General features: G+C 40.1%; 1 protein-coding gene across 1 annotated transcript; it reads left to right on the forward strand.

Moving 5' to 3' along the window:
- Positions 1-2,188: 2,188 nt before the first annotated feature.
- smim13 (small integral membrane protein 13) lies at positions 2,189-5,991 on the forward strand. Its single transcript, XM_031735838.2, has 2 exons — positions 2,189-2,667; positions 4,826-5,991. The coding sequence occupies exons 1-2, from the start codon at positions 2,592-2,594 to the stop codon at positions 5,014-5,016; spliced, it is 267 nt and encodes an 88-aa protein (XP_031591698.1). The 5' UTR covers positions 2,189-2,591; the 3' UTR covers positions 5,017-5,991.
- Positions 5,992-15,542: the final 9,551 nt, after the last annotated feature.

Below are 15,542 nucleotides of genomic sequence, written 5' to 3' on the forward strand. Positions count from 1 at the left end.
ATGTACATTTTGTGTTATTTTCTACAAATGACGTGTTAATTGAGCTAAGTGACTGACTGCACAGACCATGTGGGTCGCTCTGTGTTCATCAATTTTTATTATTTTTTTAAAGATTCCCAGCTGACCATTACTGATTTGCATGAAAAATTTCCAGGGGAAAAAAACCTTCTTCACAGCAACTATGCAAAACATCAGATCCCTGCTATCATTATTATCAATGCAAAAAAATAATAATAATAATAACTCACTCTTAAGATCTGTGTATTTTTAGGCATTTATATAGTATTTCCTTTTGTGTGGTCACTTGTACTATTTTTCTGTGAATATGAATTCTAGGGAGTGAGCTCGAGTTAGCATGACACTTAAAGTACTGAACCTTTTTGGACGCTCGATCACTGACAGTACACTTGGAGGTTTGTAAAAACCACCACTTGTAGGGAAAGTACTGATATTTTGATAACAACTTCTCTCATATATGAGGAACAGAATATTATTTAAAGCAATTCAAATCAGGTGAACTCTTTCACCGATATTAAAGGAACAAAAAATTATTGCACAGCGTCAGCGAGATATTTCCCAGGTAGGACATAATGTACCAAATCCAAATTAACTTTATGAGAAAGACCAAGATTCTGTTAATAATAAAGCCGAAATTTGTGATGTTCCCAAAATAATTGTTTATTTAAATTTAAATCATTTAAATCAGCTGTTTAGCCATTTAAATCAGCACACAGATCATTCCATCAGCTGATGGAATGATCTGTGTGTTAAACCCCTGAACAATCACAACGCTTCTTTATCCTCAATCCAGTCAGTAATAATAACATTAATGATAGGTTGGGTTGCATTCTTTTTACTGCATAAGGAAGTTTACATGTTCAGCATGGCCGAGGTCAAAGTCAGCCATCTAATTTACAATCTATGTCCATGTATGAATGCTTTACTCCAAAGCAGCTTCAGGATGAAGGGCGAGATCAGCCATCTTCCACCTCTCACCACTTTATTCATCCCTCTGATGCTGTGTCATCATCTTCTCCACACTGTTTAATATAATATATATTTTATTTATAATATTGCAGCCTGAAATGAGCGTCTTGCCTGTAGCTGAGAATCCTGATTCATCAGTGAGGGGCTTGTCACCTTTACATCCACCCCAACGGCCTAAATTCCACTTTTTTGGCCTGAAAATTGATGACTTTTACTAAAGTGACCACTTGAATTTTAGGTCATTCAGTATGAGTCACACACAGGCTTTAGGGAATCTTGAAACCATGTAATGTCTGAACTGTCTGATCAACCACATTTACCCAGCTTCCTGCAGAGTCGTACACCTACTGGGTTTTGAAACAGTGAAAAAAAAAGGAAAACGGCAGTAGTGTGATCATATATGGCGCACATAACAAACAGGGGTCATTAGGTAATAGTAATTTAGTAACATAGTAACAAACAATAGTAACAAATTTCCCACATGTGGGACTAATAAAGGTTATCTTATCTTATCTTATCTTATTTCTTTAAACATAGTGGAAGTTGTGAAAGTAGATGTTTTAAAACCTAAAAATACACTTATCAAACATTAATTTGAGAATAATCATCCATTTGCTGGTGTCAAATAGGCTATTTATAAATTCCAAACAAATCTGCAGCTCAAATTTAGATATATACACTTAGTTTGAGTAAATTCTTGGCCTAGGTCAAAACTGACGATGAAGGCGTGACATATAAACAATATATAAAGGTTGGTTGTACTCCTGCATTAATGTTATTTTATATGTTTTGTCACTTAATTTTATTTTATTATTCTATTTAATGTAATTTTAACATTGTTATCGGTTGTGTCTAATATTCTGGTTGTTGTGACAATGATTTTCCGATTTTCTTGATAAAGTATTATATAAACTACGGGAGCTGCACTCTTGTACAATCTCCGTTTTACTTTTTACTTCCTTTACTTCACGTCATTTGTTTTTTGTTTTTTTAACCACTGCTTTACATAAAAATGTTTGCACTATCTCAAAGTACAAGGCCCTCACTGTGCGCCTGTGGCACTGTTACTTCAACTATGTTCTTTTTTTATTAGACTACTTTTTTTTCTTTGTCCTGCTTCTGTAACGCAATAAACCATGCAATAAACCATCAAAAAAAACCCACGGAATTAAAGTTAAACTACATCACCCAGAAGTCAACGTGAACCCGCGCATGCTCACTTTGAGTCGGCTCACGACGCCGATTTTGTTGTGGTTTACTGCACGTCTGTCTGGTCCGAAAGCGCAAGTAAATATATGTTGCAGTGATGTAGCGAACACGAGGAGGACTTTACCCTGCTGTGATAGGCTACAGTCAGCTAATGTTCCACTCTTCCGGCCTTTACGATCGATTTTTAAACCGCTGCTAGCAGCTAAGCTAGCCAACGAGCTAGCAAAACAAGCCGCAGCGAACCTGCGATGCCCTGCTGTTTGTCCCTCTCGTCTCGGCGCGCTGCCCTTTGACTCTACCAACACAGCCAGCCACAGTATTGCGTGCGGTGTTGAGCAAACCCCTGTCCTCCTCATTCTCCTTATGCTGTTGTTGCTGCCGGACGTCCAGCTACGATGTGGCAGAGTGTCGGGCTCACAGTGCTGGTCATTGTGGCCACACTCATCTGTGCGCTGCTCTTCATGCTGTTTGGTAAGTTTATATGAGAAAACCTCCGTTAGTCACGTATGTAAATCTCTTAATTGTTGTCCCAACGTTATGTTAAAGGGTCTGGTGTTTTGTTGGTGGGCATTCTCGGTGGCTAACTTGGCTAACAAAGGGCTACAGCAGCTGGGTGTAAAGTAAGAGACTCTCATAATGAAAAGTCTCCTTTAAAAAAGCAGAACTACTCCTTTAAAGTCGCCCTGCGTGCCTTTCTATTTTTATCTACTGCCGCCTTCCCTTTACTAACTGTGGCTCATATGATCTGCAGACTACAGGGAAGAAAAATTCTGGATTTTCTTATTTAGCTCACACTCTTATGTGTGTTTACCTTAAACTTGGTGCTCATGTGCCTACTACTGAAGCCTTTAACAGGTCAAATTTTAAATTGATCAAAAACTATTCTGATAATGAATCGCTTTTAAAGCAAAAAACTTTGAAATTCTTTCAGTAAGTGTGAATTTTCTCTTGTTTCTTGTCTCCTCTGTGAGTTAAGAAAGGCCAAGAAGTGACTTCAACTGCCAGAAACAGCAATTTATTGTTAAAAACCAATAAAGGTCTTTCAATAACCTTTATTGCCACATGGCATTAATTACAGTGTGCTCCAGGACATAAAAAGCGCATGTATATGAAGAAGGCTGGATCTTATTTTCAGGAGTTTGCAGACTTTGCCTTAAATTAAAGTTTTAAAAGCTGTTTTTTCCTCTGCTGCTAAAAAGCACTGCAGAGTTTTAATTCAGGATCCTTTGAAGGCCATATTGCTCTGTCTGCTCCTTCAGTAAACGCTGCACCACTCGCCTCCTTTTTTCAAACTTCTATTGAACAATTAAAAGACTTTTGTGTGTTTGAGTTAAAACTTTTACCCTCACCCATCCCCACTCAGGGGACCCCTCACGCGATGGGGTGAGGCAAGGTCTCAGAGTGGTTTCACCCGAAACCTCTGGTGGTAATGCCCCCCGCCTTTTTTTTTCACACCTAGGCTCATGTGATGAGGCACGTGATTAATAGTGGGTCAACAGCCCTCTTAAGGGACAACCCCCACTGGAATATAAATACCTGGGACTCTCCACCATTCAAACTCCTTAGGATTACTATGACCTGAATGACTGAGAACCTATACATACTTGCTACAACAGTTAGTTTTAAGGACTGGTTTTTACATACACTGTCAGCCCTTTTTATTAGGTAAACCTTGCTAAATTGAGTGGAACCAACTTTTGCATTTAGAGCTGCCTTAATTTCTCGTGGCACAGATTAATTCCTCAGAGATTTCGGTCCATGTTGACTTGATATGGTCAGAGAACCAGTGTTGGGTAAGTTACTTTAAAAAAGTAATTAATTACTAATTGCTAATTACTTAGTCAATATTGTATTTAAAATACTTATCTAATTACTGTGTCAGAAAAGTAACTTAATTACCAAATAAGTAATTTAACTAAATACTTCTTAAAATCCCTATAAACCTTGAGTGGGCAAACAATAGAAATTAAACTCTTTAAATTATAAATAATTTTTTTAAAAGACGGAGACTCTACAGTACGCAGCGGTAGCATGTCTTCCACAATGTAGCCTGCAATCATTTTTTAAGCTGAAGTAAAATCAAGTTTTGCCTGCTTAGCAGGAGTTGCCGCGGTGTTATCCATGGATGATGAACAAGGATCACTCAGGAGAGTTCGTCTATGCTCTCGTGTCAGGCGCTTCAGTAGATTACTCGTGCTATGAACAGCAGCGGATAGTTTTTTCTCCCCAGGACATAGCTTACATATTACTGTAATGTTCTTGTCTGCTTATTTCAGAAAAGTGAAGAGTATGTCCATTTCATAAAACAGCCACTCGCTTCAGCCGAGTCCGACATCTTCCACTTTAGAATGCGACTATGCAGCAAACTGGCGCGAAATGACGTGCAGCTGCACTACAGCGATGTTAAAGCGGCAGAGTTTACTTCTACGTTTAGAAGATAAATTATTGAAATTAAATAATGATATTCAGCGAGTTTAATTATTTTACAATGTAACGCAAGTACATTGTAAAATAATTACACCACTGATTGTGGTGTAATGTGTAATTCTCAAACCATGTGTCAGTGTGTAAATGCATGTGATAGGCTCATTAGATATTTTCATTTACACTTTTTTCTTTTACCTCTCAGGTTGGTATGTAGTCTGGCAGCTCTTCCTGTCCAAGTTCAAGTTCCTGCGTGAGCTTGTCGGTGACGCCGGCACCCCGCAGGCTGAAAGTCAACCGTCCGAACCCAAGAGCGAACGTACAGCCGGCGCCCCGATGCGAAATCGACCCCGGAGTGCACGCCAAAGAGTCGCCTTCCCAGAAAGCGCCTCGTAGAACATCCAGACGGCCGTTGCTTTTCCTCCACATCTTCACATGAAACCTGTATGCTCAGATATTTCCCGCTCACCTGACACTACACAAGGACCTCGTGGATACTCGGTAGTCACCCCTCCACCTCCTCCCTCTCACAGGACACTTTATACTGACCAGGCAGATCTCCTGGCTTCAAAGGGAAAAGCCATCTACGTACATAACTGTCCATTTCTTTATGTAACCTGTTTGTATGCTTGAAGAAGCAGCAACATCATGGTCCTCTGGTTATCTGCAGTAGTGACGCTGCTTCCTGCCACTGGTGTGGAGTGTTTTGATTGTGTATTTTTTAGCAGAAGAACGCACTACTTTGAAGAAAGTAGGCAGAGATAACTTTTTAAAGAAGAACAGGAGAAAAAAAACTGAACAGAGATTTGTGCAACTGACAGCTTTCTTTATAACATGAAGTGCAATGAAAGGAATGTCTTTGCTGAGTGTACAGTGAACGTATTATGGACTTGCAGTACCATCCATGAGGTAGAAGCGGTTTCACCCAGTAGATAATGCCCAAAGCCTCTGAGGAAGTTAACGAATGATGAGGCTTCATTCCAGCTGTGTAAAATGTGACCTTTATTTCTTCTATCATCTTCTTTTATACTTGAAGAGGCAAGAGAAAGTTTCGAGGAAATGATGTTTAAGAGCAGAGTAGTTAGCAGAAAACCTGCCTGAGTGATGTCTGAACCACCCCGCCCAGATCCCCGTGCCTCTGTCTGTATTAGTGCCTGTCTAGATGGCATCCACTCTTAATCGATGGCCTCCTTTTCGTATTAAGTAGCTTCATGTCCACTTCAGGGCAGATCAAAGCTGACCAGGGCCTAGTTGATATTTATGTAATACAGTTCTCCTACATGTAATCCTTGCACCTTTTTACGAGCAGTCATTTTTTTTCTTCTGTTAAGCTTCAAATAAATAATGCCATAAATATATGTGGAGCTCTTCCCTGTTTGCCTCTTTTTTTTGTTTGAAATGTTGCTCCTTTACAGTTCAAACTTCTCATGACTTTGACAGAAAGTTCTCAGTGAAATAAACACACACAAAACTACACAAAATATCTGATTCTGGAAACATAGATGACCAGTGCATTTTTAAAAAAGATTTATTCATTAATTCCTTACCTCGTGGAGTAGGTGTAAACTCGTTTCTGTTTTCTGAGCAGAGTGGTTTCTGTCATGCATCAGAAGTTAATGCGGATGATCAGCTTACTAGCCTCAGAAAAATCTGGAACCTATTCTAATCATCATCACACTATGTCTTTATTTATATATACAGAAGTGTCAAAACTCATCATTAAGGGTGCAGAGGATGTCAGTGTTTATGGCATAACGTGTAAAATCAGATAGGATTAGTAGTCAAAGCTGTAAAATTTAAGACACAATTTTCCCAAATATATATAAAAAATATTAGTTTTTGTCTTCATATTTCAGTAATTCATTTTTTTCTCAGTCATATCCTCAGCAAGCTAAAGAGCCTACAATATTAGAGAGAAAAAAATCACCTGTGGGCAGCAGTTGGTGACCGGGCTTATCGGTTTCAGTTATGTACTGATGAACACAACAATGGACATAAGGGGCTTCTTTCAAAGAAAAAACTCATGTAAATGTTATTTTATATATTATGCTTTGTATGTTGTTCAGTATATTTCTATGCAAAACAAGGAATTTCAATACACAGCAGTATATTCACAGTTAAAACCAGATATTTACATACACTTTAGGGAAAAAACATAAAAAACTTTTTTTTTTTACTCTTGAACATCAGTGTAGAGTAAACTTTTTTGTTTTAGATAAATAAATATTGAAATATCTTTTGAATTAGTTAAATGTCAGAATAAAGAGAGAGAGAGCTGTCTATTTTAATCACTTTCATCAAATTTAGGAGTATATATACATATACACTAAGTTTATTTATGAAGGCTAGATGCATTTCCAGGGGTTGGGAGCTTCTTTTTGTCTTTGCCAAGGTGTTTAATCTTGAAAACTGCTTGACACACTGGCAGGCAGAAAAGACCATTCGGTGAAAATATCAATTCTGGGGATCTGGAACACGGAAAGTAGAATATCTAAACAAATGGAACCAGCTAACCTCAAACACCGGTTATACTTTGAGTATCTCCGGTGTTTTTTCACCACCGGTTTGTACACACATACAGAAAGACATTACTATGACATCCACTTCAAATTGAACTACAGGGTGATGCTATCATACATGATATTGAGACACACAATTCTAATCTGATATGACATTCTTACAGCAAATAAAACAAAGCACAAATTAAAAGTTTTTTTTTTATTTTTTATTTTATTTTGTTTTGTGGTTTGGTGCCGTTTCTTAACTCAAAATGTCCTGTTGTAATTGGACATTTTGATTTAAGAAACAGCACCAAATCCCAACAACACTTCCCTCATGGTGCTTTATATTGTAAGGTCAAGACCCTACAATAATGCACAAAAACTCCAACCCCCTAGAGCAAGCACTTTGGCGACAGTGGGAAGGAAAAACTCTCTTTTAAAAGAGAGAAACCTTCGGCAGACCCAGGCTCTGAGATGGGGTGGCCATCTGCCTCGGCCAGTTGGTGATGAGGGAAGGAAGTTGGGAGAAGAAGAGTGGTTCTTTTTAACCACTCTGGTTTGAAAATTAAATTTAGATGCCCAATTTAAATGAATATTTTAAGCCAATTTAAGAGTTTTGTCACATAATCGCATGCACGTGTCAGTTAAATTTTAGCGTGCACACGAGAAAGCCCTAAAGATGATGTTTCGGCTCCTCAGTTTGGCATGTGTTTTGAAGGTTTTGACGATTGCTTCGTCAACCACTGGGTTGCTCGACTTCATTAAGAGTCCTGGAGAATCCCACCTGTCATGGAGTTCGTTGTATACTGACAGGGCGAGTTGTTCAATGTTCTCCAAGGACATTTTGTAGTTTTTGGACAGAATTTTGTTCCAGATCTTATGGGAAAGCCTCTGTATAATAAAATCTGATGTTCCTGGACGCCATGTTGTCGTCTCATTTTCTTGGCTCACAGCGTGCATTACCAGATCTTTAGTGACATTTTTCACCACGTCCTTGTACTCTTCTCTGTGTTTAGAGACACTGAGGACTCTTCTTGGTAATGACAGCAGCTTTTTGGTGAAGGCTGGGACAGTAATATTATCAAGCTGTTCCCTCAGCTTCATAATCAAATGTTTGTCCTTGCAGCTGTGTGCTATGCATAGATCCTTGAGAATGGCCTTGTCAAGATTTTTCAGCCGTTTTGGGGACAGATCCAAATGTTTCAGCTCGATTTCAGGCCAGATTTTCTGAATCAGGCGATCGCTGATGCAGTCAGGAGTGAGGCGCTCTGTGAAGAGCTTGTATTTAGAGGAGACTTTTTCTATGGCCTGAGAAACCACCAACTGGATCAGTCTGTTGACACACAACTTTTCCTCCATTTTCTGTGTTTTCTCCAGTGTTGATATTTCAGCCTTTGATGAGGACGACTCTGGGGTTGCCGTCTCTACTGCCTCTGTCTTTGCCTCCGCTAATTCTTTGGTCTGCTCGTCCGTTTTTTTCTGCATTTCTTCTGTGTCCTTCACCACTTTCTGCTCTTCCAGGACTTTCTTATTTTCTTCCTGCTGGACTTTCTTCTCCTGCTCCAGATTCTCTCTGTGTGTTTTCTCATTCCACAGAGTTTCTTTCAGAGAGACCTCTCTTTCTTCTCCAGCTTGGATCTTATATTGGTCCAGCTTGGCACGCATCATTGAAATTTGTGCCATCAGCTGTTTGACTTGCTGTCTGGCTGTCTTTGAATCCTCTTTTAAAAGTTTATTTTCAGACAGAGCTTTTAGGAAGGCTTTCCTAACCTGAATAAGGTCGTCCAGTGTACTCTTTGGCAGAGTGCACACAAATGTTGGTTTCTCGTGTGTCTGAAGCTGTGCAAATTCGGCAGACAGACTGTCCTTCTCCTGTTTGAGGATCAGGATTTCGCTGTCCCTCTGCTGAAGCTGCTGTTTCAGATGGTTCATCTCAAGGTCAAAGGTGATGGTCTTTTCCTGACCTGAGTAAGTCTGATCCCCTTTTTCTTTGGTGGCGCTGCTCATTTCCACTTTGCGTGACACTGATTCATCAGTGAGTTTTCCAGCTTGGATCTCATACTGGTCCAGCTTGGCACGCACCAGTGAAATTTGGGCCATCAGCTGTTTGATTTGCTGTCTGGCTGTCTTTGTACCCTCTTTTAAAAGTTGATTTTCAGAGAGAGTGTTTTGGAAGGCTTTCCTAACCTGAATAAGCTTGTCCAGTGCACTTTTTGGCAGAGTGCACACAAATTCTGGTTTTGCTTTTAGGTTGCTCATTTTTGACATTTGGAACAAAGCTACGGTGTTACAATGAATCAGATATTGCAATAAAACTGAGGGTAGCAGAACAAAAGTTCATCCAGTGAATCGCTCGTGACTGTAAGCAAGAAACGTGCTTGTCCAGTGTGGGTTTCACCTGCTATTTATGGACTTGGGTTGACTTTGATGTTACGCCCTGATTCGCTTACCTTTTATCTTTGAAACAGGCCCCGCCCACAACAACGCTCCCTATTGGCTGATTGAAAATAGGTAACGCCCACAAAGAACACAAGATGGCGGATGTAGCAGGTGGTGGTGCAGACGTAGTTGCGACTTTCAAACGGTCACGATTAAAACCAGAGCTATATAAAACAACTGATGGGAGGGTAATTGTAGAGGATGAACTGCTTAATTTCCTTGCTGTAAAAATCAAAACTTTAAGTCAGAATGAAATTGTGTTGTTGGCCACGAACACATTTGAATCCGAGGGGATTGAAGCCTCCAAGAAAGTTTTGTTTGAGCTCTGCCCCACTACCTCACAGCGGTGCGTTGGATATAAAGGACAGCATAAAGACGCCAACAATATTAAACTCTGTCTTAAAGTGCTGAATGAGTGTGGGGGAGAATATCCCAAGATTTGTATCTCATCACCTGGATGATTTGCCGCCTGTTACATACTCCAGCATGGATGTGTGTTGTCTAATAGGGCGAATGGACCAGCTGTGTGCTGAGGTGGGTGCTTTAAAACATGTAGTTAAACTACAGGCGGATGTCTGCGAGCAAGTTATGACCAATGCTGTGGAGGTCGACCAACTGTGACTGTTCTTGAGTGTCGGTCTGAGGTGACGGCTGAGCCTGTTACTCTGAATGCTCAGGGGTCGGGGACCGATTCCTACTTTCCCCTGGGGAAACACGCAGAGGAGCAGTGGGGGAGTCGAAGTAAAGGCGGCCCGCGCGGAAGGCAGGGAGCCAGAGCTTTGGCTGCTTCAAGGACTGGGACAAGGACAGTGTCAGCGTTTTGTCCGGAGATGTTGCTATGTGGTCAAGATCGGGCTCCGACGACAGCCTCAGATCGTAATATGGAAACTACAGCAACAACGGAGGATCCCGTTGAGACAGTGATTTCTACATGCTCCCCGCAATGGAGTAAAGTTGTGAAAAATGGCAAGCCTCGTCACAAGCTGGAGAAGGTTAATTCGGATTCAGGAATGCATGCTGCTACCACTGGACGTAATAAGAGGCCTGGACCTGTATCGATTATCGGCACTGGAGCTGTGAGTACAATTAGAACTGTGAAAACTAAATTGGTGAGTGTGTTTGCCACTAAATTTGCCCTGGATGTAGATGCAGAAACTCTTGCTCTGTATTTGAGCGAGAAACTCAAAAGAGATGTGACCTGTCAAAAAATTTCTAGTAAACGTAGCAGGTTCGCCTCTTTCAAGGTTACTGCTGAATGTAATGATGTGGGTGAAATGTACAATCCTGAACTCTGGCCTGAAGGGGCTCTGGTCCGGCGTTTTTATGAACCTCGTAAGCCCGGTACGGTGGTGCCAAACTCAGTGGATCCAGCAGGGGAGATAACTGCGCCTTCTGGTACCAACGTATCGACATGAAGATGTCTATTAGGGTATTATCTTACAACTGTCGTGGTCTACGTTTGGGACAGAGTGCAGGGGACAAAGCTCGACGGATTGTTGTGGACAGTCTGCTTGCAGAATGTGACATTTTATGCTTGCAGGAGACATGGTTGTCCAAACAGGACCTGGGAAAACGTAACTGTCTAAATGCAAGTTTTTTGGGAGTGGGGGAATCAACAACTGATCTCAGCACAGCTATAGTCAGAGGCAGAATACCTGGAGGGGTTGCTGTGCTTTGGGACAAAAAAATAGACGCTGTGATAAAGCCCATTAAACAGAATGTAGACTGGTGTATTGGTATACAATATACACAGAATAATAGTAGTTTTATCATTCTCAATATTTATACTCCCTATGAATCTTGTCAAAATGAGCAAGAATACCTCAGTAGGCTGGCTTTTATTAATGCATTTATTCAAGACAACGATACTTACAGCATATATGTTTTGGGTGATTTTAATGCTGATCTCACAGACAGCAGTTCTCGGTTTGCTAACCACTTAACTCACTTTTGTGAAGTTAACAATCTTATCCTATCTACCAAAGAGTTACTGCCTGCAGATAGCTATACATACAGAAGTGAAGCCTGGCATAGTACATCATGGCTGGACCACTGTATTTGTACAGCTGATGGATATGCAGCTTTAGCAAACATGACTATTAGGTATGAGGTAACTGTGTCAGATCATATACCTTTTGGTTTTACTGTGAATGTGGAACAAATGCCAGCAACAACTGGAAATAATATTGCTAATATTGCTACCAGTGTAAAATTAGACTGGTCGGCATGTAGTGAAGATGATTTCTTAGCTTATCATAGTAATACCGATATACATCTGAACAACATTTCTTTGCCCAAAGAAGCTATTTTGTGCAAGGATGTCAACTGTAAGAATGCTGTGCATAAACATTTACTCTGCTCCATGTATGATGATATAGTGACTTCTCTGTATGAAAGTGGTCCACTGCTTGATAAACAATATAAGCATAAGAAACCTAACATCAGACCTGGCTGGAAAGAACATGTATCCATGTACCATGATGAAGCTCGCATAGCTTATAAATGTTGGGCCATGGCTGGAAGACCTAAACAAGGCCCAGAATTTGAACAGGAAAAATGTGCGAATGCCAGATATAAGTACGCTGTTCGCTTTATAAGTAAAAATGAGCAAATGCTGAGAGCAGATTCTTTGGCCAGGAAAATGCTGTGTAATAATATGACAGATTTTTGGAAAGAGGTGAAAGCTCTTAATAACTGTAAACCATCTTTACCATCAACTGTTGAAGGTGTTTCTGGGGCAGATAACATTGCTGCATTATGGAGACAGCATTACAGTGCGTTGTTTAACTGTATAAAAAGTGATCCATATGAGGACAATTTTGACATGAGTAATGACACAATAAGTGTAAGGACACATGAAGTATATGAAGCCATTCATAGGTTGTCTGATAATAAATGCTCTGGTTTGGATCACATCACTGCAGAACATTTAAAACATGCTAGTTTAAGGCTAGCTCCTCTTTTAGCACTCTGTTTCACTGGGTTTATGATTCATGGCATATTACCAGACTCAATGCTGTGTATTTTATTGGTACCAGTTATGAAAGACAAAGCTTCAAAAGTGAGCTGTTTGGATAATTACAGGCCGATTGCACTAGCCAGTATTTTATCTAAGGTGTTAGAAAGAATCTTGTTTGACAGAGTTAGTGTGTTCATCTCTTCTCTGGATAATCAGTTTGGCTTCAAACCAAAGCACGGCACTGACATGTGCATATATGCACTCAAGGAAATAGTCAGTTTGTATAGGGCTAAAAATTCATATGTCCTCATGTGTTTCATTGATGCCTCTAAGGCTTTTGATCGAGTGAACCACAGAAAACTTTTTGATAAATTGAAGAGACGGGGAGTTCCTCAATACATCGTGAGGATTCTCTCTTACTGGTACGCTCATCAGAGCATGCAGGTTAAATGGGGAAGTAGTATTTCTGGATTTTGTCTCCAATTTTATTTAATCTATATGTTGATGATTTGTCCATACAGCTGAGAGCCTGTAACACAGGGTGTATATTAGGCAAAACATTGATAAATCATCTTATGTATGCAGATGACCTGGTTGTTTTTAGTCCAAGCAGTGCTGGGTTACAGGATCTTCTTAATGTCTGTACTGAATATGGTGTGCAATATGACATAGATAACAATGCTGCTAAAAGTGCTGTTTTGATATGTAGAACCAAGCAGGATAAACAGCTAAATTTCCCTTTGTTTAAACTGGCCCAAAAAACTCTTGAAGTTCATAGAAAGGTGAAATACCTCGGTCACTTTATTACTGAGCAAATGAATGATGATGATGATGACATTTACAGACAACGATGTAAGCTCTATGTGCAGGCAAATACTATTGCACGCATCCTCCCTTTGCCAAAGGGAAAGAAAACAGTGGGGGGGGGGAGTGGGTTTATTCTGTTAAGAGTGACATTGAGGGAAACGACAAATATAAGGCAAGGTTCATAGCCAAGGGTTACAGCCAACAGTTGGGGATAGATTATGGAGAGACATTCTCACCAACAGCCAACTTAACCAGCATAAGAGTTTTGTTACAGAAAGCAGCGCAGGAGAACCTGTTACTCCATCAAATGGATGTGAAGACAGCGTATTTACACGCTCCCATTGATTATGAAATCTACATTGATCAGCCAGAAGGTTATGAAGAGGGAGAAGGGTTAGTGTGTAGATTACAAAAATCCTTGTATGGGTTAAAACAATCTGGTCGTAACTGGAATAGGATCTTGCATGAATACCTAACAGCGAACAGTTTCAGGCAAAACCCAGCAGACCACTGTGTTTATAGCAAAGAGACAAAACATGGCATGGTGATTATGATCATCTGGGTGGACGACCTGATAATTGCAGCTGGCAATGAAAAGGTAATGAAGGATGTGAAAGAAATGCTTTCAGTCAGATTTAAGATGAAAGACTTGGGCAGACTTAAGCATTATCTGGGTATTGATTTCACTCAGTCTGATGGATGTGTAACAATGTCACGAGAAACATATGTCAACAAGATACTGATGAGGTTTAACATGCAGAACTGTAAACCCAGAGAAACTCCCTGTGATCAGAAGTTGTGTTACACAGAAGGTGCTACTACGATGAGAGATGTGAGGATGTATAGAGAGGCTGTGGGCAGTCTTATATACCACGCATCAGGTACCCGTCCTGACCTGAGTTTTGTGGTAAGCAAGTTATCACAACATTTCCATGAGCCTACAGAAGAACAGTGGGGAACTGTGAAAGATGTGTTGAGATATCTAAAAGGGTCCAAAGATAAGAAGTTGTGTTTTAGGAGAAACACAGATGAAAATTTGGGTCTAGTAGCCTACAGTGATGCTGACTGGGCAGGTGACACCGCCGACAGGCGCAGCACTACTGGTTACTGTGTACGTCTAAGTAACAACAGTTCTTTAGTTTCATGGAAGACCAAGAAACAGCCCACTGTGGCGCTCTCTACCTGTGAAGCAGAGTATATGGCTCTGGCTTCCACAATGCAAGAGTGTATATATTTAGAACAGCTTTTGAAAGGTATAGATGACTACAGATACACTCAAACAATAGTGTACGAAGACAACCAGGGAACAATTGCCCTGGCTAAAAACCCTGTGAGCCGACAGAGATGCAAACATGTGGACATTAAATATCATTTTGTAAGGTCCATTGTAAATGAAGAGAAAATGTGTCTTATATTGCACCACTGAAGAAATGGTTGCAGATGTTATGACCAAACCTGTTTCTAAGCTAAAACTTGCTAAGTTTGCTGACGTTATGTTTGGTGCTTAAAAGGGAAAAAGAGAGAAAAAAAGAAAAAGGAAGTGTGGTAGAGTGTACAACTGTTTATTGTTTATTGTACAACTTTTCTTTAGATTCCAGCAACCTGAGTACAAGAGGGGGTGTTAAGATATTCATTGTGTGTACTCATGTTGTACAATATGTTTAACAGAGACAGTATTTTAGTTGTCACCACAAGGAGGCACTGTTCATCGTAAGGGCACGTATGCTGCGTCATCACGCCTCTAAGAAGAAGTATACCACCAACAAAAATGGCACCCATGAGGAAAGTTTTGCCGCGTGTTCATGTGGAATAAAGTTCCCAAAATATTAAGGACATTTTTGCCTCCGTCGTCATTTTCCTTCGAGTTGATCGCTGTCGATGCTGCAATACTCAACACTGATTTTTAAAAATCAAAATACAAGGGAGCCCACATGATTCTTGGAGGGGATTATAATGATCCTCCAGACAATCTTATGGCTAGAGTACCAATAAGAACAGACTAAAGGAAGAAATAGATAATGCATACATTAACATGGCTAAAGGGGCTTTTATAAGGTCCAAAGCAAAATGGCTAGAACTAGGTGAAAGAAATTCTAGTTACTTTTTTGCTCTTGAGAAACGAAACCAAAGAAGAAACCGTATATCTGCTCTTAAGATTGATAATAACGTAACCACTAATCATTTAGGTATCTCAAAACATGTTGGTTCATTCTGCA

This window comes from Oreochromis aureus, linkage group 22 (assembly GCF_013358895.1).
Source record: "Oreochromis aureus strain Israel breed Guangdong linkage group 22, ZZ_aureus, whole genome shotgun sequence".
Taxonomy (NCBI): Eukaryota; Metazoa; Chordata; class Actinopteri; order Cichliformes; family Cichlidae; genus Oreochromis; species Oreochromis aureus.